Source organism: Lithobates pipiens, unplaced genomic scaffold (genome assembly GCF_037356315.1).
Source record: "Lithobates pipiens isolate NorthernLeopardFrog02 unplaced genomic scaffold, aLitPip1_a1.2 Scaffold_22, whole genome shotgun sequence".
Classification (NCBI taxonomy): Eukaryota; Metazoa; Chordata; class Amphibia; order Anura; family Ranidae; genus Lithobates; species Lithobates pipiens.
In genome coordinates, this window is record NW_027507784.1 from 345,685,370 (window position 1) to 345,712,457 (window position 27,088).

A 27,088-nucleotide genomic window follows, 5' to 3' on the forward strand; every position below is an offset into this window, starting at 1 on the left:
GGTAGGTGGGTGCGGCACTGAAAAGCACAGATCTTGTAGCTGCATGACAATAGTATTTGTTCTTTTGGGTTGAGTACCCCTTTAACATGTCCGCTCCCCCCCCCCCCCCCCTCCTTGTGCGTTTTCAGGAATCCGGCTTTGTCGGCTTTATGCGATCTCTGCGAGAGAAGGATCACGGCAAGCTGGGCAAGAAGAAGGAAGAGCTTTAATCGTGGAGCCGGCGGTGTGTGTGCGCTACAGGAACATTGCCCCAAATCCAGGACCAAGACCCCCCACCCTCTCCCATCCCCCAACAGATCTATGGCGGTGCACTACAGACTACCCCCAACTTTCTGCCCCCCCCCCCCTCCAAGACTCTCAGCGGCCCGTTCCATGCACTGTATATCATTGTAGCGCATTGAGATTCCCCGCCCCCCATTACGGGTGGTCCTGTCCATGCACTATGGGGGTCCCGCTGGGGGAGGCTTCCATTCACAGATGCAAGTTTGATTATTTGAAGGAGATTGAAACCACTTTTTCTTTTTCTTTTTTTTTTTTTTTTTTTTTTTTCCTTTTTATACCTAATCATTTATTTGTATGCAGTTCATTGTACACAGTTACTGAGTTCACAGGACAAAGTGTACCGATCTCCTGAGGAGGACGATCGGCTCGCCAGGAAGCTGGCACTCCTGCCTCAGTGAGATTACAGTTTCCTGGTGAAATGCGTTGAGTAGAAGAGCGGGACAAGATGGCGGTTTTACTCTGGTGCAGATGACGGGTGTATTTAAAGGGATAGTTCAACTTTTACAGCCCCCTCCCCTGTACCTGAAAACGCCAAGTATTTTGCAGCAGCGGCCTCTGAGGAAGGTGGCCTGGGGGGGGGTCTTGGTGAGGAGGTCTCATTAAAGGCATGAGCATTCCCACACCCGCTCATCTTTGCGCCACGAGCCGCTGCTGAACCACCTGAGAAATGTCCGGAGGAGACGTGCAGAACCAATGGGGGCGGCACTTCTTCGCAAGTAAGTGCGCCGCGTGCGCTCCGAAGGGCCCGCCATTGGCTCACTCCGGCTTCCCGAGGTTCACCAGCTGCTCGCGAGGCGAGTCGTTCGTGACCGGTGCCGGAGGCTTCTTGTCCGCTAAGGTTCTGCTTTGTCCTGTAGAGATTAGCGGGTCGGGATACTGTGATTTTTTTTTTTATTATTATTTATTTCTTTGTTATTGCCAAAAAAAAAAAAATTTCTTCAAGTTTCGCTAAAACGTACCAAACTGTAAAGTCGCACCTATTTGTCCTCGTCGTAGCCGCCATATTGGATCCAATCCATGAAAACGTTGCCTGCAGTATGTATTTTTTTTTTTTTTAAAAGAGGACCTGTCGCAAACCTTTACTCCCGTCTCAGGGGGCCCCCTTCTCCGAGGGGACGGGGCCGCTTCCAGCATAGTAGCCATGTTGTATCAAAGTTTTTTTTTTTTTTTTTTTTGTAGCCTGAGAATCGGAGACCCTTAGGCTCGGTTCACACAGGGGGCGATGCGAGGCGACACGACTTGCCGCGCCGCGACCTCAGCGGCGACTTGCAAATGACTTCTGTATAGAAGTCAATGCAAGTCGCCCCGAGGTCGCCCAAAAGTAGTACAGGAACCTTTTTTCTAAGTCGGAGCGACTCGAGTCGCTCCTCTTAGAACGGTTCCGTAGTACAGAACGGGGGCGACTTGTCAGGTCGCGGCACGGCAAGTCGTGTCGCCTCGCGTCGCCCCCTGTGTGAACGGAGCCTTACGGCCGCTCGTGTTGTTATTTTTTTTTTTCTTTGTAAAGGGGATGTCCAATAGTAAAGATCTGTTGAATTATCCACCCTGGTGTCCCCATTGGAAGATTTCCTCGCTACTCCTGTTTCAGTGACAACACAACTTTTGAATTTTCCCATCATTTTTAGTCCCAGCGACTATGGTGACCAAGAGAAATGGGGGGTAATCACACCAGTGGGGGGTGGGGGAAAGAGACGACAGGTTTAAAACATTTGGGAAAGTATATTGCGGCGCGGCTGCTCCATTAGGGGCCCCCTAATCTTCATGCTGGGTGCCGGACGCATGGATTTCTATGAGGGTGTTTTTTTTTGTTTTGTTTTTTTAAGCACATGATTAGAGCCTCAGACTCTAATTGGGAGCGAGCTTGCACAAGTGCCCCCAGAGAAAGCAGCTTGCTGTGAAGGAGGTGGGAGCGGGGCTCGACCAGGGGGGAGGAGCCAGGATCGCCGACGGGAGACAGGAGGAGGAGGATCGGGGCTGCTCCGTGCAAAAGCATCACACAAAACAGGTAAATATAACATGTTTGTTAGTTTTAAAATAAAAAAAACAGAGGCTTTAGAATTATTATGTTAAGAATGATCACTTCCATTGGGTGGGGGGAGGGGATATGCTTGCAGAAACTTATCTTTAAAAAAAAAAAAAAAAAAAATGGCTGCCCAAATCTGGAAAAGGGGTTCCCTATTGATCAGCATATTCCCTATTGATCAGCGTATTCCCTATTGATCTCTGTATGGGGAGTGTGTGCTGACACACAATGCCTTTTATACTGTGAGCAATTCCGGGGCTACCTTTTTTTTTATTTCTGAAATGTTCTTTTGCATGGAAGACAATTGCTGTTGTTGTTTGCTGGAGCCTAGAACCCGCCTGTATACGGGGCTTACTATTAAAGAGGACGGGTCTGGGAGATGGGCCCAGCATCGCTTCACTCAGGGACTCTACACACTCACGCGCTTCATTTGTGGTGATCCGCTCCAATGCAGCGATTTGTATGATCCGATGGTTCACGCACCTCGCAGAGAACGTCTGGACTGTAACCGGCGGGTGAACAAGCCAAAAAAATTTAATCTTCTTCTTCTCTTTGTTTTTCTCTAAGCCAATCACTGGGGACCGGGGGGTGGGGGGGTTCTTTCATTTAGCTGCAAGTCGCAATGTCGCACTGAACGCAGTCCGGAGGGGAGATAGTCCGTATTTTTGATATGCAGAGTACAAAATAAAGAACGCAATTTTGTTTACATTGTTCGCCTGAATGATGTAACATTGTTTCTCATGCCCGATACAAATTCTTTGTTTCTTTTCTTTCTGGGTTTTTTTTTTTTTTTCTATTTTGCCATTTCAGGTGTTGAGTTTGTTCTAAAAATCTGTTATTCCCATTTTTGTGATTTATGTCATCTCAGAATAAAAAACTATTTTACAGATAAAAATGCCAGAAGCTGTTTCTGTGTGTTGGGTGGGTGATAAAATATAAATATTGGGGATCCGAGTATTGGACACAGGGGGGGGGGGGGGGGGGGTATCGGGGTGGTTGGACACTGGGAGCCTGGTTATAGTACACAGGGGGATCTGGATGATGGACATTGGGGCGATTTTGGGTGATTTTTAAGTTCTAGGGATTGGTCACTGAGGGGATCCGGATGACTGAACACTGGAAGAGCCTGGGTGGGGGGGGGATCTGGGTGGTTGGACACTGGGGAGAATCCAGTTGGGTTTTACACTCTGGGTTCTGGTTGGATGGACACTGGGGTGAGCCGGGTGGTGTTTTATACTCTGGGTTCTGAATGGGTGAATCTTGGTGGTTGGACAGTGGGGGATACGGGGGGATTTTTAAACTGGGTTCCTGTAGACTGGAAACTGAGGGGATCCAGGTACTTATACACTGGAGGTTCCAGGGATTGGTCACTGAGGGGATCCGGGTGATTGTACACTGAGGGGAGGGGGGATCCGGGTGATTGAACACGGAGGGGAGGGGGGATCCGGGTGATTGGACACGGAGGGGAGGGGGGATCCGGGTGATTGGACACGGAGGGGAGGGGGGGATCCGGGTGATGGACACTGAGGGGAGGGGAGGGGGGATCCGGGTGATTGGACACGGAGGGGGAGGGGGGATCCGTGTGATTGGACACTGAGGGGAGGGGAGGGGAGGGGGGATCCGGGTGATTGGACACTGAGGGGAGGGGAGGGGGATCCGGGGTGATTGGACACTGAGGGGATCCGGGTGGTTGGACACGGAGGGGAGGGGGGATCCGGGTGATTGGACACTGAGGGGATCCGGGTGGTTGGACACGGAGGGGAGGGGGGATCCGGGTGATTGGACACTGAGGGGAGGGGAGGGGGGATCCGGGTGATTGGACACTGAGGGGAGGGGAGGGGGGATCCGGGTGATTGGACACTGAGGGGAGGGGAGGGGGGATCCGGGTGATTGGACACTGAGGGGAGGGGAGGGGAGGGGGGATCCGGGTGATTGGACACTGGGGAGAATGTGGGTGGTGGTTTACACTCTGGTTTTGGATGGTTACACACTGGGGTGATCCTGGGTGGTTGGACACTGGGGTGATCCTGGGTGGTTGGACACTGGGGTGATCCTGGGTGGTTGGACACTGGGGTGAGCCGGGTGGTTGGACACTGGGGTGATCCTGGGTGGTTGGACACTGGGGCGATCCTGGGTGGTTGGACACTGGGGCGATCCTGGGTGGTTGGACACTGGGGCGATCCTGGGTGGTTGGACACTGGGGCGACCCGGGTGGTTGAAAGTGTTCAAATGTGAGTTCCCTACTCCATCCTGGGGTAAAAAAAGCAGTGGTGGTCATCTTACTGATAATTACTGTCTCTGCTGGCCCAGCTCCTCCACTCCTCCCTTCATAACCCCTTCTGTAGCAGCCGAGGGGAGGAGTAGAAGGAAATGACTATAGAGTGTGACCTGAGTCACAGGTCTGGGGCTGCTGACATCCAGCTGGCGGCCCCCAGAGGCAGTCTTTGGCTTTTACAGGGAAATTTCATAGTCCCACCAGACGTGCCCATTTTGTCAGGAGGCTGTCCCTGGTGCGGTGGGCATTTTTCTGTGTGCGGACGGCTAAGTTGCATTATTTTGCTCTCCAGAAGGGGGCAGAGTTATGCAAACCCCATTAATCTCTAAGAGCGATACACGGCTCCTCCCCTTAGGGCCCATTCCTAGAGTTGCGCCACTATCGCCATGGATACCGGTGCCATGGGAGCAGAACTGGACCAGGCCACGACGTCTCTGCAATCAGTGACCCATTACCATGGATACTTGTCAGGGTTGGGCTCAGCTCTTCCTTCTCAAAGCTGGCCTTTCAGCTGTCGGCTAATTGCCAGCTCCTATCTCTCCACAGTTATTCAGCTGTTGATGATATCCTGCTCGTCAGTCCTGCCTACTCAAGCCGTCCAGTCCAGAGGATCTCTGCCTTCGCCTTGGTCAACATCACAGAGACTCTCTCCTGCGATCCTGTTAAAGACTTTCTTTGCTGACATCCCTTCTGGCTCCAGATCCTGCTTGCTGTTCTACGCTCATCTCCGGCTCCCTGACGTTTTGGCTTGTCTGACTATCTGGCTAAGTTTTGACCACATTTACTAGGTTTACCTTTTTTTTTATTATTATTATTATTAAACAAGTGTGATATAACTGTACTTCTGTCTCAGTCTGATTCATGGTTTCTGACAATACTGCTGGCATCAGGGGCGGAGCTTAGCTGGTCTGCTGCATGGCTAGAAGCAGGCCTGTGCTTGCGCTGCTACAGTCAGGATCCCACGTGGCTCCGAGTGACTTTGGTGAGCTGCCCATACACGGGGAGACTTGGGAGAAGGTCATTTCTTTGCAAATACAGGAACAGATGTTCTATGATTCTGAGAGGATGTATGGATATATCCATCCCATTTATTCTGCATTCCAACATTATGGGATAATGATTGAGTCATGGGGGTGGGGGGAGGACACACTCTGTGCATTACTTACACCTGACCCCTACACTGTGTTACACACTTCAGACCACTGCACTCTGCGCTGCTTACTTTGTGTTACTCCTGACCCCCCACTCGCTCTGTGCATTGCACGCTTCTGACCCCACACGCTCTGTGCGTTGCACGCTCCTGACCCCGCGCTCTATGTGTTGTGCACTACCTACCCCGTCGCTGTGTCCGTTGTGCACCCCCCCCGCTCTGTGCATTTTGTGCTCCTAAACCCCCCACGCTCTGTACGTTGCGTGTTCCTGACCCCCACGCGCTCTGTGCGTTACACACTCCTGAACCCCCCCCCCCCGCGCTCTCTGTGTGTTTTACGCTCCTGACCCCGCTCACTTTGTGCACTGCACGCTCCAGACCCCGCGCGCTCTGTGTTTTGCACGCTCCTGACCCCACTCGCTCTGTGCGTTGCACGCTCCTGACCCCGCGCTCTATGTGTTCCGCACTACCTACCCCATCGCTGTGTCCGTTGTGCACCCCCCCTGCTCTGTGCATTGTGCGCTCCCGACCCCCCCTGCTCTGTGCATTTTGTGCTCCTAAACCCCCCACGCTCTTACGCTCCTGAACCCCCCCCCCCCCCCCCCCCCCGCGCTCTGTGTGTTTTACGCTCCTGACCCCACTCACTTTGTGCACTGCACGCTCCTGACCCAGCACACTCTGTGCTTTGCACGCTCCTGACCCCGCGCGCTCTGTGCTTTGCACGCATCTAAACTGACCCCGCGCGCTCTGTGCTTTGCACGCTCCTGACCCAGCGCGATCTGTGCTTTGCACGCTCCTGACCCCGCGCGATCTGTGCTTTGCACGCTCCTGACCCCGCGCGATCTGTGCTTTGCACGCTCCTGACCCCGCGCGATCTGTGCTTTGCACGCTCCTGACCCCCCCGCACTCTGTGCATTGCGCACTCCTGACCCCCATGCTCTGTGCGTTGCGCGCATCTAAACTGACCCCCTCACTCTGTGTCGCTCCTGACCCCTGCATGCCCTGTGCGTTGCACGCTCCTGACCCCCCCCCACTCTGTCGCTCCTGACCCCTGCACGCACTGTGCACCGAGCGCTCCTGACCCCACGCACTCCTGAACCTCCATGCTTTGTGCGCTCCCGACCCCCACGCTGTGTGTGTTGCACGCTCCTGACCCCCTGCTGTGTCCATTGTGCGCCCCCCGCTTTGTGTGTTGTGCGCTCCCGACCCCCCTGCTCTGTGCGTTACGCACTCCTGAACCCCCCACGCTCTGTACGTTGTGCGCTCCTGACCCCCCACGCTCTGTGCGTTGAATGCTCCTGACCGCCCGCTGTGCGTTGAGCACTCCTGATTCCCCGCTTTGTGCTCTCCTGACTCCCTCTGCTCTGTGCATTGAATGCTCCTGAACCCCCCCCCCCCCCCCCCCGCTCTGTGTTTTTTACGCTCCTGACCCCACTCGCTTTGTGCATTGCACGCTCCTGACCCCACTCGCTTTGTGCATTGCACGCTCCTGACCCCACTCGCTTTGTGCATTGCACACTCCTGACCCCACTCGCTTTGTGCATTGCACGCTTCTGACCCCGCACGCTCTGTGCGTTGCACGCTTCCTGACCCCACTCGCTTTGTGCGTTGCACGCTTCTGACCCCGCACGCTCTGTGCGTTGCACGCTCCTGACCCCACTCGCTTTGTGCATTGCACGCTCCTGACCCCGCGCGCTCTGTGCTTTGCACGCTCCTGATCCCCCGAACTCTGTGCATTGCGCACTCCTGACCCCCATGCTCTGTGCATACCTAACCTGACCCACTCCCACTCTGTGTCGCTCCTGACCCCTGCGCACTCTGTGCTTTGCACGCTCCTTACCCCCCCCCACTCTGTCACTCCTGACCCTTGCACGCTCTATGCATCGAGCGCTCCTGACCCCATGCACTCCTGAACCTCCATGCTCTGTGCGCTTCCGACTCCCGCGCTGTGTGTGTTGCACGCTCCTGACCCCCTGCTGTGTCCATATTGCGCCCCCCGCTTTGTGCGCTCCCGACCCCCCTGCTCGTTGCCTTACAACATGCTACTGAACCCCCCCCCCGCTCTGTACGTTGCACGCTCCTGACCCCCCCCCCCCCCGGTCTGCATTGCACGCTCCTGACTCCCTCTGCTCTGTGCGTTGCACGCTCCTTACCCCCCCCCCCACACGCCCGCTCTGTGCATTGCACACTCCCGACCCCCTACTTTTTGTGTTGCACGCTCCTGAAATCCCCCCCCCCCTCTCCATCCCAACCGGTGCTGTCGCCCATAGCAACCTCAGCTTCTATCTTTCAATTCCTCCACACAGCACCGATAGAGATGACCCCCCCCCCCCCCCAATGGGGGCCTTCTACAGCCCACCAGAGACTCCCATTGTCCCTCCTCCAGCCACAGCCGCCATCTTTGTACTCACACGCGGACACATCTGCACACAGAGTGGCTTCAGAGAGGTGGAGTGGGCGGGGCCCAGGCCGGTCAGGTGAGCAGTGATTGGTCACGTGCCGCGAGTACCAGGGCAGCAGCGCTCCGTCCGGTCTCCATGGTGACGGAGGCCTCCGCTCCCGGCATGCAGCGCGGCGGAGGCCTGGACACGTCACGGATCGGGCCGCGGCCTGGAGAACCGGAGCCGGTGCGGAGCGGAGAGGGGTGTGTATACCGGGGGGAGAGGGAGGTCCTCTCCTATTGTTATCGCAGCAGTCCGCCATCTGTGTACAGGCCTCCCCTCCCCCCTCATTATTATCATGACATCTGTCTGTCCCCCATCATCATCATCACTAGGGGGGGGGGGATTCACTGCAGGCAGAGTTCAGGACCCAGTCAGGCCAGTATATGGGGGAGGGGGGGGGCATATGGCGCCCTTCCATTCCTCTCTCAGGTCGGGGCGCGTCACACAAAGCGGAGAAACGCGTCAGTTCTGTGGTATGAAGATCCATTCCTAAAAATTTCCCAAAATAACCCCACGTGCGCCAATCTTCTAATCTCACGCTGCCCGTCTAAGGCTCCATGGGGGGTATTAAAACCAGGAGATTGGGATGCAATTTTACCACCTAACTGAATGATAACTTACCACCTTTTATGGCTGTACACGTGTCACAGCGAAACATAAACATTGTGCCGCTTTCAATGGGCCTTTCCGGCGTGGAACACAGCCAATGCAGTTCTCTGGGACCGCATCCGTGTACAGGGCACATGATTGGGGCCCCGGTAGTTTCGACAATTATGGGGTTAGATCAGGCAGTGAGGAGTTGCCGTAAGGCATGGATCGCTTTTCAGAGGACACGGGTAAGCAAGCCCTAATGCATGTTCAGCAGAAGGGAGGGTGGACCAAGATGGCTACATGGGACACAGGTGAACGAACCCTAATGCATTTTCATGAGCAGGGAGGGTGGACCAAGATGGCGACATGGGACACAGGCAAATGAGCCCTAATGCATGTTCAGCAGCAGGGAGGGTGGACCAAGATGGCGGCATGGAACACAGGTGAACAAACCCTAATGCATATTCAGCAGCAGGGAGGGTGGACCAAGATGGTGGCACGGGACACGGGTGAACGAGCCCTAATGCATGTTCAGCAACAGGGAGGTTTGACCAAGATGGTGGCATGGGACACAGGTGAACGAGCCCTAATGCATGTCTAGCAGCAGGGAGGGTGGACTAAGATGGCGACATGGGACACAGGTGAATGAACCCTCATGCAAGTTCTGTAGCTGGGAGGGTGGACCAAGATGGCAGCACAGGACCCAGGTGAATGAACCCTAATGCATGTGTGGCAGCAGGGAGTGTGGACCAAGATGGTGGCACAGGACACAGGTGAATGAACCCTAATGCATGTGTGGCAGCAGGGAGGGTGGACCAAGATGGTGGCACAGGACACAGGCTGTCAACCTGAAGAGCAGATTACTGCAGGAAAACACTGAATCCTTTGAGTAGGGATAAATTCGGGTCTGTTCCTATTCCACACTCACCTGAGCGATCCCACCAGGAAGTTGTCACCTGTGCTGGGCCAATCGTAAGCAATCAAGAGGAGGAGCGACAGTCCCTGACACACATGTGAACGAAGCCTTAATGCATGTGCGGCAGCAAGGCGGGAGGCACAAGCCCTAATGCATGTTCCGCAGTAAGGTGGGTGGACCAAGATGGCAGCACCGACCCAGGTGAAAGAGACCTAATGCGTGTGCGGCAGCAGGGAGGGCGGACCAAGATGGTGGCATGAGACACAGGTGAACGAGAACTAATGCATGTGTGGCAGCAGGGAGGGTGGACCAAGATGGCAGCATGGGACACAGGTGAACGAGACATAAAAGCAGGGAGGGTGGACCAAGATGGTGGCACAGGTCGAAGGAGCCCTAGTACATGTGTGGCAGCAAGGGGGTGGACCAAGATGGCGGCATGGGTCACAGGTGAATGAGTGGTAATGCATGTGCAGCAGCAGGGAGGGTGGACCAAGATAGCGGCACGGGACACAGGTCGAAGGAGCCCTGACGCATGTGCGGCAGCAGGGAGGGTGGACCAAGATGATGGCACGGGTCAGATGTCATTGGCAATCTCTCCTCTAACTGAAGTGTGTCATTTGGGAGATCATGTGACCAGACTAGAGCACGCTCCCACCAGGAATTGGCCACCTGTACTGAGCCAATTATAAGCGGCCAAGGCTTTCCCTGCCCCAAAGCCACAGATATACAAGGAGACGTGTACATTCAGCTTCGGGGTGGAAGATATCGCGACTGCTTATGATTGGCCCAGTACAGGTGACCGCTTCCTGGTGGGATCACTCAGGTGAGTGTGGACCAGGATCCAGAGTCACGGATAGAGTGGTTTCCTGCAGCAATGTGCTGTTCAGGTTGGCAGCCTGCATCCTGTGCCGCCATTGTGGTGCACCCCAGCTAGATGCCTCTTCCGGGGTCTGGTAGCCCAGCCCTCAATGATGCATCTAGCTCCCTCCGTTTTGTGATTGGTTCCCGCAGCCAGCTAGTAGTATACAGTGAGGACGGAAAGTATTCAGACCCCCTTCAATTTTTCACTCTTTGTTATATTGCAGCCATTTGCTAAAATCTTTTAAGTTCATTTTTTTTTCTCATTAATGTTCACACCCCCCTCCCCCTCCCATAGTGACAGAAAAACACAGAATTGGTGACATTTTTGCAGATTTATTGAAAAAGAAAACCTGAAATATCACCTGGTCCTCGGTATTCAGACCCTTTGCTCAGTATTTAGTAGAAGCCCCTTTTTGATCTAATACAGCGAGGAGTCTTTTTGGAAAAAGATGCCACAAGTTTCTCACACCTGGATTTGGGAATCCTCGGCCATTCCTCCTCCTCCTTGCAGATCCTCTGCAGTTCTGTCCGGTTGGATGGTAAACGTTGGTGGGCGGCCATTTTTAGGTCTATCCCAAGATGCTCAATTGGGTTTAAGTTCCGGGCTCTGGCTGGGCCATTCAGGAACAGTCACAGAGTTGTTGTGAAGGCCACTCCTTCGTTATTTTAGCTGTGTGCTGAGGGTCATTGTCTTGTTGGAAGGTAAACCCTCGGCCCAGTCTGAGGTCCTGAGCACTCTGGAGAAGGTTGTGGTCCAGGATATCCCTGTACTTGGCCACTTTCATCTGTCTATGAGCTCTTCAGGCAGTTCCTTTTGACCTCATGATTCTCATTTGCTCTGACATGCACTGTGAGCTGGAAGGTCTTATATAGACAGGTGTGCGGCTTTCCTGATCAAGTCCAATCAGTATAATCAACACACAGCTGGACTCCAATGAAGGTGTAGAACCATCTCAAGGATGATCAGAAGAAATGGACATCACCTGAGTTACATATATGAGTGTCACAGCAAAGGGTCTGAATACTTAGGACCAGGTGATATTTCAGATTTTCTTTTTTAAGGCCGGGTTCACACCGCTGCGATGCGGGAACGCCGCGAATCCGCGGCGTTTTCCCGCATCGCACACCTCCCGCCGGCAGTTCACACTGCCCTATGCGGACGGCTGGGAGTGTCAATGATATGTTAATGACACCCCCAGATCCGTCCGCATATCGCAGTGCGATCTGCACACTCGCACAGGAATCGGATCGCATGGTGTGAACCCCCATGCGATCCGATTCTGTTGCAGACCAAAAAAAGGGTCCCGTGCGAGTTTGCTGCGGGAGCGATGCGAATTCAGCCATACTATCTGTATGGCTGTACTCGCATCGCTACGGAGATCGGATGTGATTTGCGGTGCGAATCACATCCGGATCTCCCCCCGCAGCAGTGTGAACCCAGCCTAATAAATCTGCAAAAATGTCAACAATTCTGTGTTTTTCTGTCGCTATGGGGGGCTGTGTGAAAATTAATGAGGAACAAAATTAACTTAAATGATTTTAGCAAATGGCTGCAATATAACAAAGAGTGACAAAATGTAAGGGGGTCTGAATACTTTCCGTCCCCCACTGTAGTAGCGGTGCCTACTACAGTGATTTCCAAATTCAAGAGGGATCTCACAGCTAGTGTTATATACAGGGTTACATTGGACCCAGCTAGAACAATGTAACAATATCCAATCCTGGAATTCTTCTTTAAAATTCATCTTTTCCTTTAACCACTTCGGTACCGCGCTATTGCCAAATGACGGCTACAGCGCGGACCTACATTTCCGGGACTACGTCTGTTGACATCGTCCCGTGTACGAGCGGCCTGCGCGCCCCCTGAGGGGCGCGCGCGGCGCGGTCTGTGATCGGGGAGTCCATGAGACTCGCCTGATCACCGATCCGTGCAAGGGGTCGATCCCGACCCCTTATCACGTGATCAGCTGTCAGCCAATGACAGCTGATCATGTGATAGAACGGAGCCGGTAATCGGCTATTATTCCTCAGCGCGAGGAGAAAAAAAAAAAGCCGATCACCGGCGGCCGTGTTCGGGACATCAGTCCCGATCACGGCCAGTAATGTAAGCGCTCACCTGCCCCCTGCCAGTGCCCACCTGCCCCCTGCAGTGCCAATTTAATAAAAGTTAGTGCCCCCCGTCAGTGCCACCCAGCAGTGCCCACAGTGCCACCCAGCAGTGCCCACAGTGCCACCCAGCAGTGCCACCCACAGTGCCACCCACAGTGCCCACAATCTGCCTCAAAGGTGCTGCACCCCAGTGCCGCCCATCAGTGCCCAGCAGTGCCGCCCATCAGTGCCCAGCAGTGCCGCCCAGCAGTGCCTCCTATCAGAGCCACCTATCAGTGCCCATCAGTCCCATCTATCAGTGGTACCCATCCGTGCCACCCATCCGTGCCATCTTATCTGTGCCCATCTTATCTGTGCCGCCTTATCTGTGCCCATCGGTGCCGCCTTATCTGTGCCTATTAGTGCCGCCTTAACTATGCCTATCAGTGCCCACCAGTGCAGCCTATCAGTGCCCACCAATGCAGCCTATCAGTGCCCACCAATGCAGCCCATCAGTGCCCACCAATGCAGCCCATCAGTGCCCACCAGTGCAGCCTATCAGTGCCCACCAATGCAGCCTATCAGTGCCGCCTAATCAGCGCACTTCAATGAAGGAGAAAAATGACCCGTTTGCAAAATTTTAGAACAAACTATTAAAACATGATTTTTATTTTTTTTTTTGCATCTTTTTTTGTTTGTTTAGCAAAAAATAAAACTCCGAGCTGTAACTAAATACCACCAGAAGAAAGCTCTATTTGTGGGGAAAAAAATTATAAAAATTTCATTTGGGTACAGTGTTGTATGACCGCGCAATTGTCATTCAAAGTGCATCAGCGCTGAAAGCTGAAAATTGGTCTGGGACTGAGGGGGGTTTAAGTGCCCAGTAAGCAAGTGGTTAAACCGTAAGCACTTATTTTTAATTATTTAGCAGCAGTGGGGAGGGATCTAGAAATGATGAGTTAGCAGGATCCTGGTGTTCATCTATAAGACCTTTCAGTCTCTCCAGTGTTGCTCCAGCTGTCCTGGTGGAAGGTGGACTTCTGCCCTGGCCTCTGGCAGAATGATAGGTTTTCCTCTAGGCTTGTGTTTAGCTTTGTCCATTTTTCCCCCAACCCTCACAATTCTACATTCCTGCCAATAAAAGGATTCCATAGCACATACCACCACTATGATTCACAGTACGGGTCGTGTTCACACACTGACGGGCTGTGTTGGCTTTTTGCTGCACAGCATCTCCTGCTAAAGTTCAGCTTTGGTCTCGTCAGACTGGCAGATTCTTTTTTCTGAGTCTTCCAGAACATCCACAGGGGATTTAGTATTCATTTCTCAGCCCAGATTTGTGTCTCTGTGGTATAGTTGCCCCAACTCATCTACAGTATATATCTTCTTCCAGCTATTGGTCTCTTAGGTGCTTCTATGACTACATGGTCACCACCAGGTTTTTTGATGGCGTTCTCCAGGTAGAGTTGTGTTGGTTGGTTTTCTCCAGGTAGAGTCTTGGTAGGTGGTGTTCTCCAGGTAGAAACATGGGATTGATATTCTCCAGGTAGAGATGTGGTGGGTAGTGTTCTCCAGGTAGAGATGTAGTAGGTGGTGTTCTCCAGGTGGAGCTGTGGTGGGAGTTTTTTTCCAGGTAGAGATGTGGTGATCTCCAGGTGGAGTTGTGGTGGGTGGCGTTCTCCAGGTGGAGATGTGGTGTTCTCCAGGTGGAGATTTGGTGGGTGGCGTTCTCCAGGTAGAGCTGTGGTGGTTGTTTTTTTTCCAGGTAGAGATGTGGTGTTCTCCAGGCTGAGTTGTGGTGGGTGGTGATCTCCAAGTGGAATTGTGTTCTCCAGGTGGAGTTGTGGTAGGTGGTGTTCTTTAGGTAGAGATGTGGTACGTGGTGTTCTTTAGGTAGAGATGTGGGTGGCGATCTCCAGGTAGAGGTGTGGCGGGTGGTGCTCTCCAGGTAGAGATGTGGCATTCTCCAGGTAGAGGTGTGGCGGGTTGCGATCTCCAGGTAGAGGTGTGGCGGGTGGCGATCTTCAGGTAGAGGTGTGGCGGGTGGCATTCTCCAGGTAGAGATGTGGCGGGTGGCGTTCTCCAGGTAGAGATGTGGTGGGTGGCGATCTCCAGGTAGAGATGTGGCATTCTCCAGGTAGAGGTGTGGCGGGTGGCGATCTCCAGGTAGAGATGTGGCGGGTGGCGATCTCCAGGTAGAGGTGTGGCGGGTGGCATTCTCCAGGTAGAGATGTGGCGGGTGGCGATCTCCAGGTAGAGATGTGGGATTCTCCAGGTAGAGATGTGGCGGGTGGCGATCTCCAGGTAGAGGTGTGGCGGATGGCGATCTCCAGGTAGAGATGTGGCATTCTCCAGGTAGAGATGTGGCGGGTGGCGATCTCCAGGTAGAGATGTGGCGGGTGGCGATCTCCAGGTAGAGGTGTGGCATTCTCTAGGTAGAGAAGTGGTGGGTGACGTTCTCCAGGTAGAGATGGGGCATTCTCCAGGTAGAGATGTGGCGGGTGGCAATCTCCAGGTAGAGATGCGGCATTCTCCAGGTAGAGATGTGGGGGGTGGTGATCTCCAGGTAGAGATGTGGTGGGTGGCGATCTCCAGGTAGAGATGTGGCGGGTGGCGATCTCCAGGTAGAGGTGTGGCATTCTCTAGGTAGAGAAGTGGTGGGTGACGTTCTCCAGGTAGAGATGTGGCGGGTGGCGATCTCCAGGTAGAGATGCGGCATTCTCCAGGTAGAGATGTGGCGGGTGGCGATCTCCAGGTAGAGATGCAGCATTCTCCAGGTAGGCATGTGGCGGGTGGCGATCTCCAGGTAGAGATGCAGCATTCTCCAGGTAGGCATGTGGCGGGTGGCGATCTCCAGGTAGAGATGCAGCATTCTCCAGGTAGGGATGTGGCGGGTGGCGATCTCCAGGTAGAGATGCAGCATTCTTCAGGTAGAGATGTGGCGGGTGGTGATCTCCAGGTAGAGATGCAGCATTCTCCAGGTAGAGATGTGGCGGGTGGCGTTCTCCAGGTAGAGATGCGGCATTCTCCAGGTAGAGATGTGGCGGGTGGCGATCTCCAGGTAGAGATGCGGCATTCTCCAGGTAGAGATGTGGCGGGTGGCGATCTCCAGGTAGAGATGCGGCATTCTCCAGGTAGAGATGTGGCGGGTGGCGATCTCCAGGTAGAGATGTGGCATTCTCCAGGTAGAGATGTGGCGGGTGGCGATCTCCATGTAGAGATGCGGCATTCTCCAGGTAGAGATGTGGCGGGTGGCGTTCTCCAGGTAGAAATGTGGCGGGTGGCGTTCTCCAGGTAGAGGTGTGGCGGGTGGCGTTCTCCAGGTAGAGATGCGGCATTCTCCAGGTAGAGATGTGGCGGGTGGCGATCTCCAGGTAGAGATGCGGCATTCTCCAGGTAGAGATGTGGCGGGTGGCGATCTCCAGGTAGAGATGCGGCATTCTCCAGGTAGAGATGTGGCGGGTGGCGATCTCTAGGTAGAGATGCGGCATTCTCCAGGTAGAGATGTGGCGGGTGGCGATCTCCATGTAGAGATGCGGCATTCTCCAGGTAGAAATGTGGTGGGTGGCGTTCTCCAGGTAGAAATGTGGCGGGTGGCGTTCTCCAGGTAGAGATGTGGTGGGTGGCGTTCTCCAGGTAGAGGTGTGGCGGGTGGGGTTCTCTAGGTAGAGATGTGGCGGGTGACGTTCTCCAGGTAGAGATGTGGCGGGTGGCGTTCTCAAGGTAGAGATGTGGCGGGTGGCGTTCTTCAGGTAGAGAAGTGGCGGGTGCCGTTCTCCAGGTAGAGATGTGGCGGGTGGCGATCTCCAGGTAGAGATGTGGCGGGTGGCGTTCTCCAGGTAGAGAAGTGGCGGGTGCCGTTCTCCAGGTAGAGGTGTGGCGGGTGGCGATCTCCAGGTAGAGAAGTGGCGGGTGCCGTTCTCCAGGTAGAGAAGTGGCGGGTGGCGTTCTCCAGGTAGAGGTGTGGCGGGTGGCGTTCTCCAGGTAGAGATGCGGCATTCTCCAGGTAGAGATGTGGCGGGTGGCGATCTCCAGGTAGAGAAGTGGCGGGTGGCGTTCTCCAGGTAGAGAAGTGGCGGGTGGCGTTCTCCAGGTAGAGATGTGGCGGGTGGCGTTCTCCAGGTAGAGAAGTGGTGGGTGGCGTTCTCCAGGTAGAGAAGTGGCGGGTGGCGTTCTCCAGGTAGAGAAGTGGCGGGTGGCGTTCTCCAGGTAGAGAAGTGGCGGGTGGCGTTCTCCAGGTAGAGAAGTGGCGGGTGGCGTTCTCCAGGTAGAGAAGTGGCGGGTGGCGTTCTCCAGGTAGAGATGTGGCGGGTGGCGTTCTCCAGGTAGAGAAGTGGCGGGTGGCGTTCTCCAGGTAGAGAAGTGGCGGGTGGCGTTCTCCAGGTAGAGATGTGGCGGGTGGCGTTCTCCAGGTAGAAATGTGGTGTTTTCCAGGTAGAGTTGTAGTGGGTGTTGTTCTCAACTCATATATCTTCTTCCAGCTATTGGCCTCCTATGGGCTTTTGTGACTACATGGTCACCGCCTGGTGTTCACCTGGTAGAGTTTTGGTGGCTGGTGTTTTGATGGCAAACCCAATTCCAAAAAAGTTTGTTCGCTGTGTATAATCTACATAAAAACAGAATGCAATGATTTACAAATCACATAAACCCGGATTTTATTCACAACAGAAAATAGAAAATATCAAATGTTTAAACTGAGAAAATGGACCATTTTGAGAAAAAAAAATCAGGTCATTGTGAAATTGCTTCTACCAACACTCCGTAAAGGTCTGGGAAGTGAGGAGACCAGTTGCTGGCGTTTTGGGAGAGGAATTTTGTCCCATTCTACCCTGATATAGAATTCTAACTGCTCAACAGTCCTGGGTGGTCTTATTCATGTTTTTCATTCCAAGATGTGATAAATATTTTCCTTTGATGAAAGGTCTGGACTGCAGGCAGGCCAGTTAACCCCCCGAACACTTACTAGGAAGCCATGCTGTTGTCATAGATATTTCAGCAGGATGATGCTAAACTGCATACGGCAAAGACTTCCCTGAAATGGACATTGTCTGGAGCATGGGAGCCTATGCTGCTCTAAAACCTGGATCTAGCTTTCAGCATTGATGGTGCCTTTCCAGATGTGCACCTGCCCATTCCATACACAGGCAGGCCTCCATACCATCAGAGATGAGATGTCTTCTGGAAGTATTCCTGAGCCCATACAGTGATGTCTATCAAACAATTCTGCCTGTTTTCACTGCAGTGCCGTCTGAAGACCCGAAGATCACCGCCATCCAATATTGGACTTCAGCCTTGTCCCATCACACAGGGATTTCTCCAGATTCATGGAATCTTTTGATGATATGAGGGATCTTCAAAGAGTTTCTGCACTTTTTTTTTATATATTTAAGAGTTTTAAAAAAAGCGCAGAAACATTTTGAAGAACCCTCGTATAACATACTATAGATGATGATAGATTTAAAATCTTTGTAATATTACATTGAGGAACATTATTCTGAAATTCGGCGATAATTTTTAGACGCAGCTTTTCATTTCCAGCCTTGCTCCCAGTGTGTCCCAATTCAGTTGCAGCCTTGCTCCCAGTGTGTCTCAAATCAGTTGCAGCCTTGCTCCCAGTGTGTCCCAATTCAGTTCTAGCCTTGCTCCCAGTGTGTCCCAATTCAGTTCTAGCCTTGCTCCCAGTGTGTCCCAATTCAGTTCTAGCTTTGCTCCCAGTGTGTCCCAATTCAGTTCTAGCCTTGCTCCCAGTGTGTCCCAGTTCAGTTCTAGCTTTGCTCCCAGTGTGTCCCAGTTCAGTTCTAGCCTTGCTCCCGGTGTGTCCCAGTTCAGTTCTAGCCTTGCTCCCGGTGTGTCCCAGCTAATTTCTGGCTTTGCTCCCAGTGTGTCTCAGCTCAGTTTCAGCTGTGCTTCCAGTGTGTACCAGTCCATTTCCAGCCTTGCTCCCAGTGTGTCCCAATTCAGTTCTAGCCTTTCTCCCAGTGTGTCCCAATTCAGTTTCAGCTTTGCTCCCAGTGTGTCCCAATTGAGTTCTAGCCTTGCTCCCAGTGTGTCCCAAATCAGTTCTAGCCTTGCTCCCAGTGTGTCCCAATTCAGTTCCAGCCTTGCTCCCAGTGTGTCTCAAATCAGTTGCAGCCTTGCTCCCAGTGTGTCCCAATTCAGTTCTAGCCTTGCTCCCAGTGTGTCTCAGTTCAGTTCTAGCCTTGCTCCCAGTGTGTCCCAGTTCAGTTCTAGCCTTGCTCCCAGTGTGTCCCAATTCAGTTCTAGCCTTGCTCCCAGTGTGTCCCAGTTCAGTTCTAGCTTTGCTCCCAGTGTGTCCCAGTTCAGTTCTAGCCTTGCTCCCGGTGTGTCCCAGTTCAGTTCTAGCCTTGCTCCCGGTGTGTCCCAGCTAATTTCTGGCTTTGCTCCCAGTGTGTCTCAGCTCAGTTTCAGCTGTGCTTCCAGTGTGTACCAGTCCATTTCCAGCCTTGCTCCCAGTGTGTCCCAATTCAGTTCTAGCCTTTCTCCCAGTGTGTCCCAATTCAGTTTCAGCTTTGCTCCCAGTGTGTCCCAATTGAGTTCTAGCCTTGCTCCCAGTGTGTCCCAAATCAGTTCTAGCCTTGCTCCCAGTGTGTCCCAATTCAGTTCCAGCCTTGCTCCCAGTGTGTCTCAAATCAGTTGCAGCCTTGCTCCCAGTGTGTCCCAGTTCAGTTCTAGCCTTGCTCCCAGTGTGTCCCAGTTCAGTTCTAGCTTTGCTCCCAGTGTGTCCCAATTCAGTTCTAGCCTTGCTCCCAGTGTGTCCCAGTTCAGTTCTAGCCTTGCTCCCAGTGTGTCCCAGTTCAGTTCTAGCCTTGCTCCCAGTGTGTCCCAGTTCAGTTCTAGTCTTGCTCCCAGTGTGTCCCAGTTCAGTTCTAGCCTTGCTCCCAGTGTGTCCCAGTTCAGTTCTAGCCTTGCTCCCAGTGTGTCCCAGTTCAGTTCTAGCTTTGCTCCCAGTGTGTCCCAGTTCAGTTCTAGCCTTGCTCCCGGTGTGTCCCAGTTCAGTTCTAGCCTTGCTCCCGGTGTGTCCCAGTTCAGTTCTAGCCTTGCTCCCGGTGTGTCCCAGCTAATTTCTGGCTTTGCTCCCAGTGTGTCTCAGCTCAGTTTCAGCTGTGCTTCCAGTGTGTACCAGTCCATTTCCAGCCTTGCTCCCAGTGTGTCCCAATTCAGTTCTAGCCTTTCTCCCAGTGTGTCCCAATTCAGTTTCAGCTTTGCTCCCAGTGTGTCCCAATTGAGTTCTAGCCTTGCTCCCAGTGTGTCCCAAATCAGTTCTAGCCTTGCTCCCAGTGTGTCTCAAATCAGTTGCAGCCTTGCTCCCAGTGTGTCCCAGTTCAGTTCTAGCCTTGCTCCCAGTGTGTCCCAGTTCAGTTCTAGCTTTGCTCCCAGTGTGTCCCAATTCAGTTCTAGCCTTGCTCCCAGTGTGTCCCAGTTCAGTTCTAGCCTTGCTCCCAGTGTGTCCCAGTTCAGTTCTAGCCTTGCTCCCAGTGTGTCCCAGTTCAGTTCTAGTCTTGCTCCCAGTGTGTCCCAGTTCAGTTCTAGCCTTGCTCCCAGTGTGTCCCAGTTCAGTTCTAGCCTTGCTCCCAGTGTGTCCCAGTTCAGTTCTAGCTTTGCTCCCAGTGTGTCCCAGTTCAGTTCTAGCCTTGCTCCCGGTGTGTCCCAGCTAATTTCTGGCTTTGCTCCCAGTGTGTCTCAGCTCAGTTTCAGCTGTGCTTCCAGTGTGTCCCAGTCCATTTCCAGCCTTGCTCCCAGTGTGTCTAAACAAGTGTCCAGCCAAGTCCTCCGTTCCACTCTGTGGCTTTTGCCCGCCATCACCCAGTTGCTCTCCTAGGTTTTGGCAATCCTCTCCGCCCCGGGTGGGATCGGATTTCTGAGCTGTGATGGTAGGTATAGTTTGAGTCAGTTGGAAAGTTCTGAAAGCGCTCCTTTGGAGACATTGCAGCGCGGTAGAGCGCTTCTTTGTTTACTTGTGCGTTCTTCTCACCTTTTGTCTCCCACCTTCGGGCGATCTCTGAACATCTGCTTGTCCTGTCAATCACCCACACCCGGCAGCCGCCTCCCCGCACCTCTCGGATGTCGTCATTAATTCAATGTTGGATTTAAGCAAACCTGTGTTAGTTTTTCCTGAGTTTCAGCAGTTCATTAAATTGTGTTATATCAAGCCGTTTGAGTTATTAATGTGCTTGTTAATGGAAGCGAAGACAGGCCGGTGGTATATTTTATCCAGATAAAATCTCAGTTTATATCCTCAGCCAACACCACGGAGTGTAAAAGAACCATTTATTCCGAGACGTATTTCATTTTTATTGTGTAATAATAACCCAGCTGAGATCCCTCCTGACATATAGAGAAGATCTGTAAGTGGGCCGTAAGCCGGGCGTATATTTTTACCAGTCATTTTCGGATAGGTGTTTTGTTCAGGATGTTTGATTTATGAAGGAACCATTTGGTGTATGGGTTTTTGTCTGTAGCCACTTGATTTCCTTCAGCCATTCTAAAACGTCCTGGACTTCAAGTACAGCTGTGATGACAGCGATCGGCTGTTCAGTAAAAGTGATTTGGGCGGCTCTACAGCTCTTACAATACTGACCACTGTCCACGGTGGTTCACAGGCCCTCCAGTTCCTCCAGGGAGCCTGGGGCTGTGGAAAACTGGCCGCACAGCATCTGCTGCTAAAGTTCAGTTTTGGTCTCATCAGACTGGCAGATTATTTTCTTTGTGTCTTCCATGTCTCCGTTGAGCCTTCTAGATCCTCCCACAGGTTTTGGTATGGATTTCTCAGCCCAGCTTTGTGGAGTCTTTGAGGTATAGTTGTCTTACCTCATCTATATACCTTCCAGATATTGGCATCTTAGGTGCTTCTGTGACTACATGGTCACCACCTGGTGTTCTCCACGTAGAGCTTTGGTGGGTGGTGTTTTCCTAGTAGAGCTTTGGTGGGTGGTGTTTTCCTAGTAGAGCTTTGGTGGATGGTGTTTTCCAGGTAGAGCTTTGGTGGGTGATGCTCTCTAGGTAGAGCTTTGGTGGGTGATGCTCTCTAGGTAGAGCTTTGGTGGGTGATTCTCTCTAGGTAGAGTTGTGGTGTTCTCCAGGTAGAGATGTGGTGTTTTTCTGGTAGAGTCGTGGTGGGTGATGTTCTCCAGGTAGAGTCGTGGTGGGTGATGTTCTCCAGGTAGAGTCGTGGTGGGTGATGTTCTCCAGGTAGAGTCGTGGTGGGTGATGTTCTCCAGGTAGAGTCATGGTGGGTGATGTTCTCCAGGTAGAGTCGTGGTGGGTGATGTTCTCCAGGTAGAGTCATGGTGGGTGATGTTCTCCAGGTAGAGTCGTAGTGGGTGATGTTCTCCAGGTAGAGTCGTAGTGGGTGATGTTCTCCAGGTAGAGTCGTGGTGGGTGGTTTTGTCCAGGTAGCATCATGGTAGGTGGTGTTGTCCAGGTAGCGTGGTGTTGGGTGGTGTCCAGGTAGGGTCTTGGTGGGTGGTGTTGTCCAGGTTGGGTCGTGGTGGGTGGTGTTGTCCAGGTAGGGTCGTGGTGGGTGGTGTTGTCCAGGTAGGGTCGTGGTGGGTGGTGTTGTCCAGGTAGGGTCTTGGTGGGTGGTGTTGTCCAGGTAGGGTCGCGGTGGGTGGTGTTGTCCAGGTAGTGTGGCGGTGGGTGGTGTTGTCCAGGTAGCGTGGTGGTGGGTGGTGTTGTCCAGGTAGGGTCATGGCGGTGGGTGGTGTTGTCCAGGTAGGGTCGTGGTGGGTGATGTTGTCTAGGTGATAGAGTCGTGGTGGGTGGTATTGTCCAGTAGGGTCGTGGTGGGTGGTGTTGTCCAGGTAGGGTCTTGGTGGGTGGTGTTGTCCAGGTAGGGTCGCAGTGGGTGGTGTTGTCCAGGTAGCGTGGTGGTGGGTGGTGTTGTCCAGGTAGGGTCATGGTGGTGGGTGGTGTTGTCCAGGTAGGGTCGTGATGGGTGGTGTCATCCAGGTAGGGTCGTGGTGGGTGGTGTTGTCCAGGTGGTAGAGTCATGGTAGATAATCTCCTGGTAGAGTTTGGCGTATCTGTTTTGAAACTGATCTTAACCACTTGATGTCTGTTGGCCATTCTAAAACTTCATGAACTTCAAGTTTTTAAAGCAAGCCCGTGGCTGCTGCAGTGATCTGGGAAGATTTTCAGCTCTTACATGAGTGAGAAGGGCGAGCCTCTACCACCATTAGTAGTGGTCTCCAGGCCCACCAGTTACTTCTGAGAGCCGGGGTCCTGGAAAACTGGCCAGTGAGTGAGAGAAGGAGGAGATCGAGGTACGTCTGTTCTTATCTCCTCTGTGTGTAATGAACCTGGAAGCAGTAAGTCACTTTCAGTTTCACTTCATTTGTTCTTCAGCTACTGTAGCCTGGAAAAGCAGGTAATCAAGCACAATCTATGCTTGATTAATTGCAATGAAGGGCAGAGGACAGGAATTCATGCTGATTTGTGGTGTAAATGTGTAGGAATTGGGGCTTACCTGAGGTCTGAAGAGACGGGAATTTAGTGTGACCTAAGGTGTGAAGGTGCAGAAATCGAGGTTACCTGAAGTTTTAATAGACTCCTGTCTCCTGCCCATGTTTTCATACAGGGGTCTTGTTAGCTCCTTATTGTTAAATAAAAAAAAAAAAGTAATAAAACATTTTTTTTCCTGAGAATATGTGTTTGATAAACAATTAAAACATAATTTTATTCTGCAGGGCCCCTGGTTTCAGAAAATATATCTTCCTGTGGGGGGGGGGTTAAAGTTGTTTTTCAGCAATGAATGCTGATTTTAACATGTGCAATTATTTTTTTTTATAACACCCCAGAAGGTCATTTAGCACCTAAGTGCCAAAAGTGCACAACCCTCACCCCCATAAGCTGTGCCCTACCTCCACAGCATAGGTTGCAGGTTCTGATTTTTTTGCAACCCCTTCCTGCTGAAGCACCCAAGGCTTCCACCTCTTCTGCCTGCCCCTTAGCCTGGCACTAAATAATACAGACTATGGAGTGTATGGCACATTGCCACATGGTCACCATGTTTATCATCTTAGCCAGCTGTAGTCGCAGAAGGCTAAAGACCGCAGTGTGTACATACCTTTTCCTTCTGGAGAATGACATCAAACACTACGATGATCTTAACCGAATGTCCCACACTCCACTGGAATGCTTCCGTCATATACCACTTCCTCCAATCTGAATATAGATATTAGATATTATAGCTGCATATTACAACCAAGAACTAGGCAGGACTCATTTGGCTGCAAAGCTGGAACATGAACTGTTTATTTGAACACAGGTATAGATACACACTAAACCCTTGTACACACGGTCGGAGAATCCGTCGGAATGTGTCCTATCGGACCGTTTTGTCGGATAATCCAACTGTGTGTGGTCTGCATCGGACTGTTTCCGTCGGAATATCCGTCGGACCAAATTTTCCAACTTGCTGGAAATATTTTCCAACAAACTGGTCCGATCAGACATACTCCGATCATGTGTAGAGAATTCCGATCGGACAAAGTGCCACGCATGCTCAGATCAAATTCCTACATCAAAGCTATTGGCTACTAGCCTGAACGTAGTCCCATCGTAACGAAATTACGTCATCACGTTCTGAAAGATCGGATTTTCCTGACAACTTTGTCCGACCGTGTGTATGCAACAGTTTCGGACACAATCCGTCAGACAAAATCTGTTGGACAAAATCCAACGGATTTGGTTGTTGAAATGTCTGACCGTGTGTACAAGGGCTAAGAGGGCAATCCCCCCTCCTTTGCATAATGACACAGGGTGGGGTAAACTACATTCAGTAACAGACACAAGTATATTCAAACTTCTCATCAGTAGACGGTCCTATCAGCAGGGAGAGGTGTTGGAGGAATTACCCTCTCCCTCCTCACAGCTAATCCACATACACATATACATCCCATAATACTTTTCTCCCAAGGCAGACAGACACAATAGAACAATGAGATACAGGCACGTAACAAACACATAGCAACTCCCACCCCACCTAAAACCATGTAGCAATGGTCTCTATCGAGGGATATTGTTCAAAAATATTAATGTCCCAAGTGAATGAGCGCCTTCATTCCTTCAGCACAAATCACACATATAGAATCCAGGACAACATTGCTAAAAGGAAATTCTGAGTCAGGTGTGGTTGTACGGTGGTTAACCAGTTGCCGACCAGCGCACGCCGATGTAGGTCGGCAGAATGGCACGGGCAGGCAAATGGGCGTACCTGTACGTCCCTTTAAATTTGCCGCCCTGCCATCTGGAGCGCTCCCACGCTGGTCGGGACCCCCGTGAGTCCGGTCGCGGGACCCGCGGACTCGATCGCCGCGGGCATATCCGCGATCGTCTCACGGAGCTGCCGAATGAAGAAATGCCGTTGTAAACAGCATTTCTCCATTCTGCCAAGCAACTAGTGACGCTGATCTCTGCTCCATGTGATTGGAGCAGAGATCAGTGTTCACTAAATTAAAGCCCAGCCCCCAACAGTTAGTAACACACCCCTAGGAACACTTAACCCCTACACTGCCACCCACTGGTTAACCCCTTCACTGCCAGTGTCATTTACACAGGAATCACTGCATTTATATAGCAGTGATTGCAGTATAAATGACAATGGTCCCAAAAATTTGGCAAAAATGTCCGATATGTCCGCCATAATGTCGCAGTCACAATAAAAATCGCTGATCGCTGCCATTACTAGTAAAAAAAAAAAAAATTAATAAAAATGCCATAAAACTATCCCCTATTTTGTAAACGCTATAACTTTTGCGCAAACCAATCAATAATCGCTTATTGCAATTTTTTTTACCAAAAATATGTAGAAGAATACGTATCGGCCTAAACTGAGGGGAAAAAAATTTTTTATATATATTTTTGGGGGACATTTATTATAACAAAAAGTAAAAAATAATGTGTTTTTTTCAAAATTGTCGCTCTATTTTTGTTTATAGCGCAAAAAATAAAAACCCCAGGGGTGATCAAATACCACCAAAAGAAAGCTCTATTTGTGGGAAAAAAAGCACGTCAATTTTGTTTGGGAGCCACGTCGCACGACCGCGCAATTGTCAGTTAAAGCGACGCAGTGCCGAATCACAAAAAGTGGTCTGGTCTTTGACCAGCAAAATGGTCCGGTCTGAAAGTGGTTAAACAGATCCGACTGGGGGTTTGGTCACCCTGTGACCCTAATAGACACAGGGTAACTTAAACATATGAGGGGCCAGGGGAGCTGGACAAGGAGCCTCCAGTGCTCTCCAATATAAGCTGGGTTCCACAAGCCCCCCCTGCCCAAACTGACTCCCATCACAATGATCCTTTATTATCATGGAGGGAAATGTTTTGCTCACCATGAAGGAGGGGGGTACGTGGCTTTGAGTTTCAGAGCCCCCTAATCTGGTGGTATGCAGACCCTGATTTCCATCTGGCTGCAGTTGGTGAATATTTCCTCTGCTAAGTGATTCGTTCTCTCGGTCCAGCCCCTCACCCTCCAAGCTGCCCTGTACACTCAGAACTCACCTGCGGCACAGGCATCGGTAGAGAACACTGTGCCAAGGCCTGTCCGATCTCCCAGAATCCTTCACTTTATGATAAACAGATGCCAAGCCTTACCGAGCGTAGAGGGGATGGAGAACCTTATTCTAGTACGATGCTAATTCTAGGGACCCTCACAGGTAGATGCCCCCCTTTCACCCCTCGTATTTTTTTCTTACCCTTTAAAGCAAAAAATATCTTCCAACAATCTAGCGCCTGTAAGGGACCCTCGCCAGTGTTGGCATCTTCTTTTGCCAGTCTTCATCTGTCTTTAATGGCCGGTGTGGGATGGTGCAATCACCCAAAATACCAGGTTGGAAGCACTGACTATGGCAGAGAGGTTCTCCGAGATATTGGATAGATAAAGCCAGAAGGTGACACGGAGCATTCTCCTCCATGTTTTGGGTGGGCCGACCCTTTTCATTTAGAAGTGGTATGATCCAGCGATTCCAGAGCAGTATTTTATTGATGGATCTCCTGTCTTGTGCTTTGTGCAGCCTCCAGAGTGAAGATTGCCGGAAATGTCTGTCATTCTGTTCGCCTCGGTGGTCCGCGCCAGAGATGGGCTCCCGCTGTCGGCCTCCACAGACCACGAACAAAACATGTCTGTCCAGGAGACGAAGAAGTACCTGAAAGTGGTTTCTAGAAAGCTGGAGCAACTCCCGGACCGGTGCACCATGAAAAGGGGGCCGCACACCATTAAGTGAGTCAATTCATAAGGGTTTTGGTTGGGGGGGGATGGGGGGATGGTTGCAGGTGTTATACGTGTATTGGGGTCTCTTCTTCATTGTTAAGCTTGGGGGGTTGTATTTGTGGATCAGGGTCTCTTCTCTATTACTCTGTTTTGGGGTTGTAAATGTGGTTTGGTGTCTTCATCTTCATGTTCTGCTTATGGGGGAGGGGTAAAATTGTGGATCAGAGT

General features: G+C 51.9%; 2 protein-coding genes across 2 annotated transcripts in view; both read left to right on the plus strand.

Annotated features, from left to right (window-relative positions):
- PDIA5 (protein disulfide isomerase family A member 5) overlaps positions 1-3,011 on the plus strand; it is a gene marked incomplete in the record, with an annotated part of 94,017 nt that extends 91,006 nt beyond the window's left edge. The window contains 1 exon segment of the mRNA XM_077449728.1: positions 129-3,011. Coding sequence (XP_077305854.1) covers positions 129-209 — 81 coding nt within the window.
- Positions 3,012-8,244: 5,233 nt separating this feature from the next.
- SEC22A (SEC22 homolog A, vesicle trafficking protein) overlaps positions 8,245-27,088 on the plus strand; it is a 59,586-nt gene continuing 40,742 nt past the window's right edge. Inside the window, exons 1-2 of the mRNA XM_077449729.1 lie at positions 8,245-8,374; positions 26,664-26,869. Of these exons, the coding sequence (XP_077305855.1) occupies positions 26,688-26,869 (182 nt within the window). The 5' untranslated portion in view covers positions 8,245-8,374; positions 26,664-26,687. The remainder of the gene's footprint in view (positions 8,375-26,663; positions 26,870-27,088) is intronic.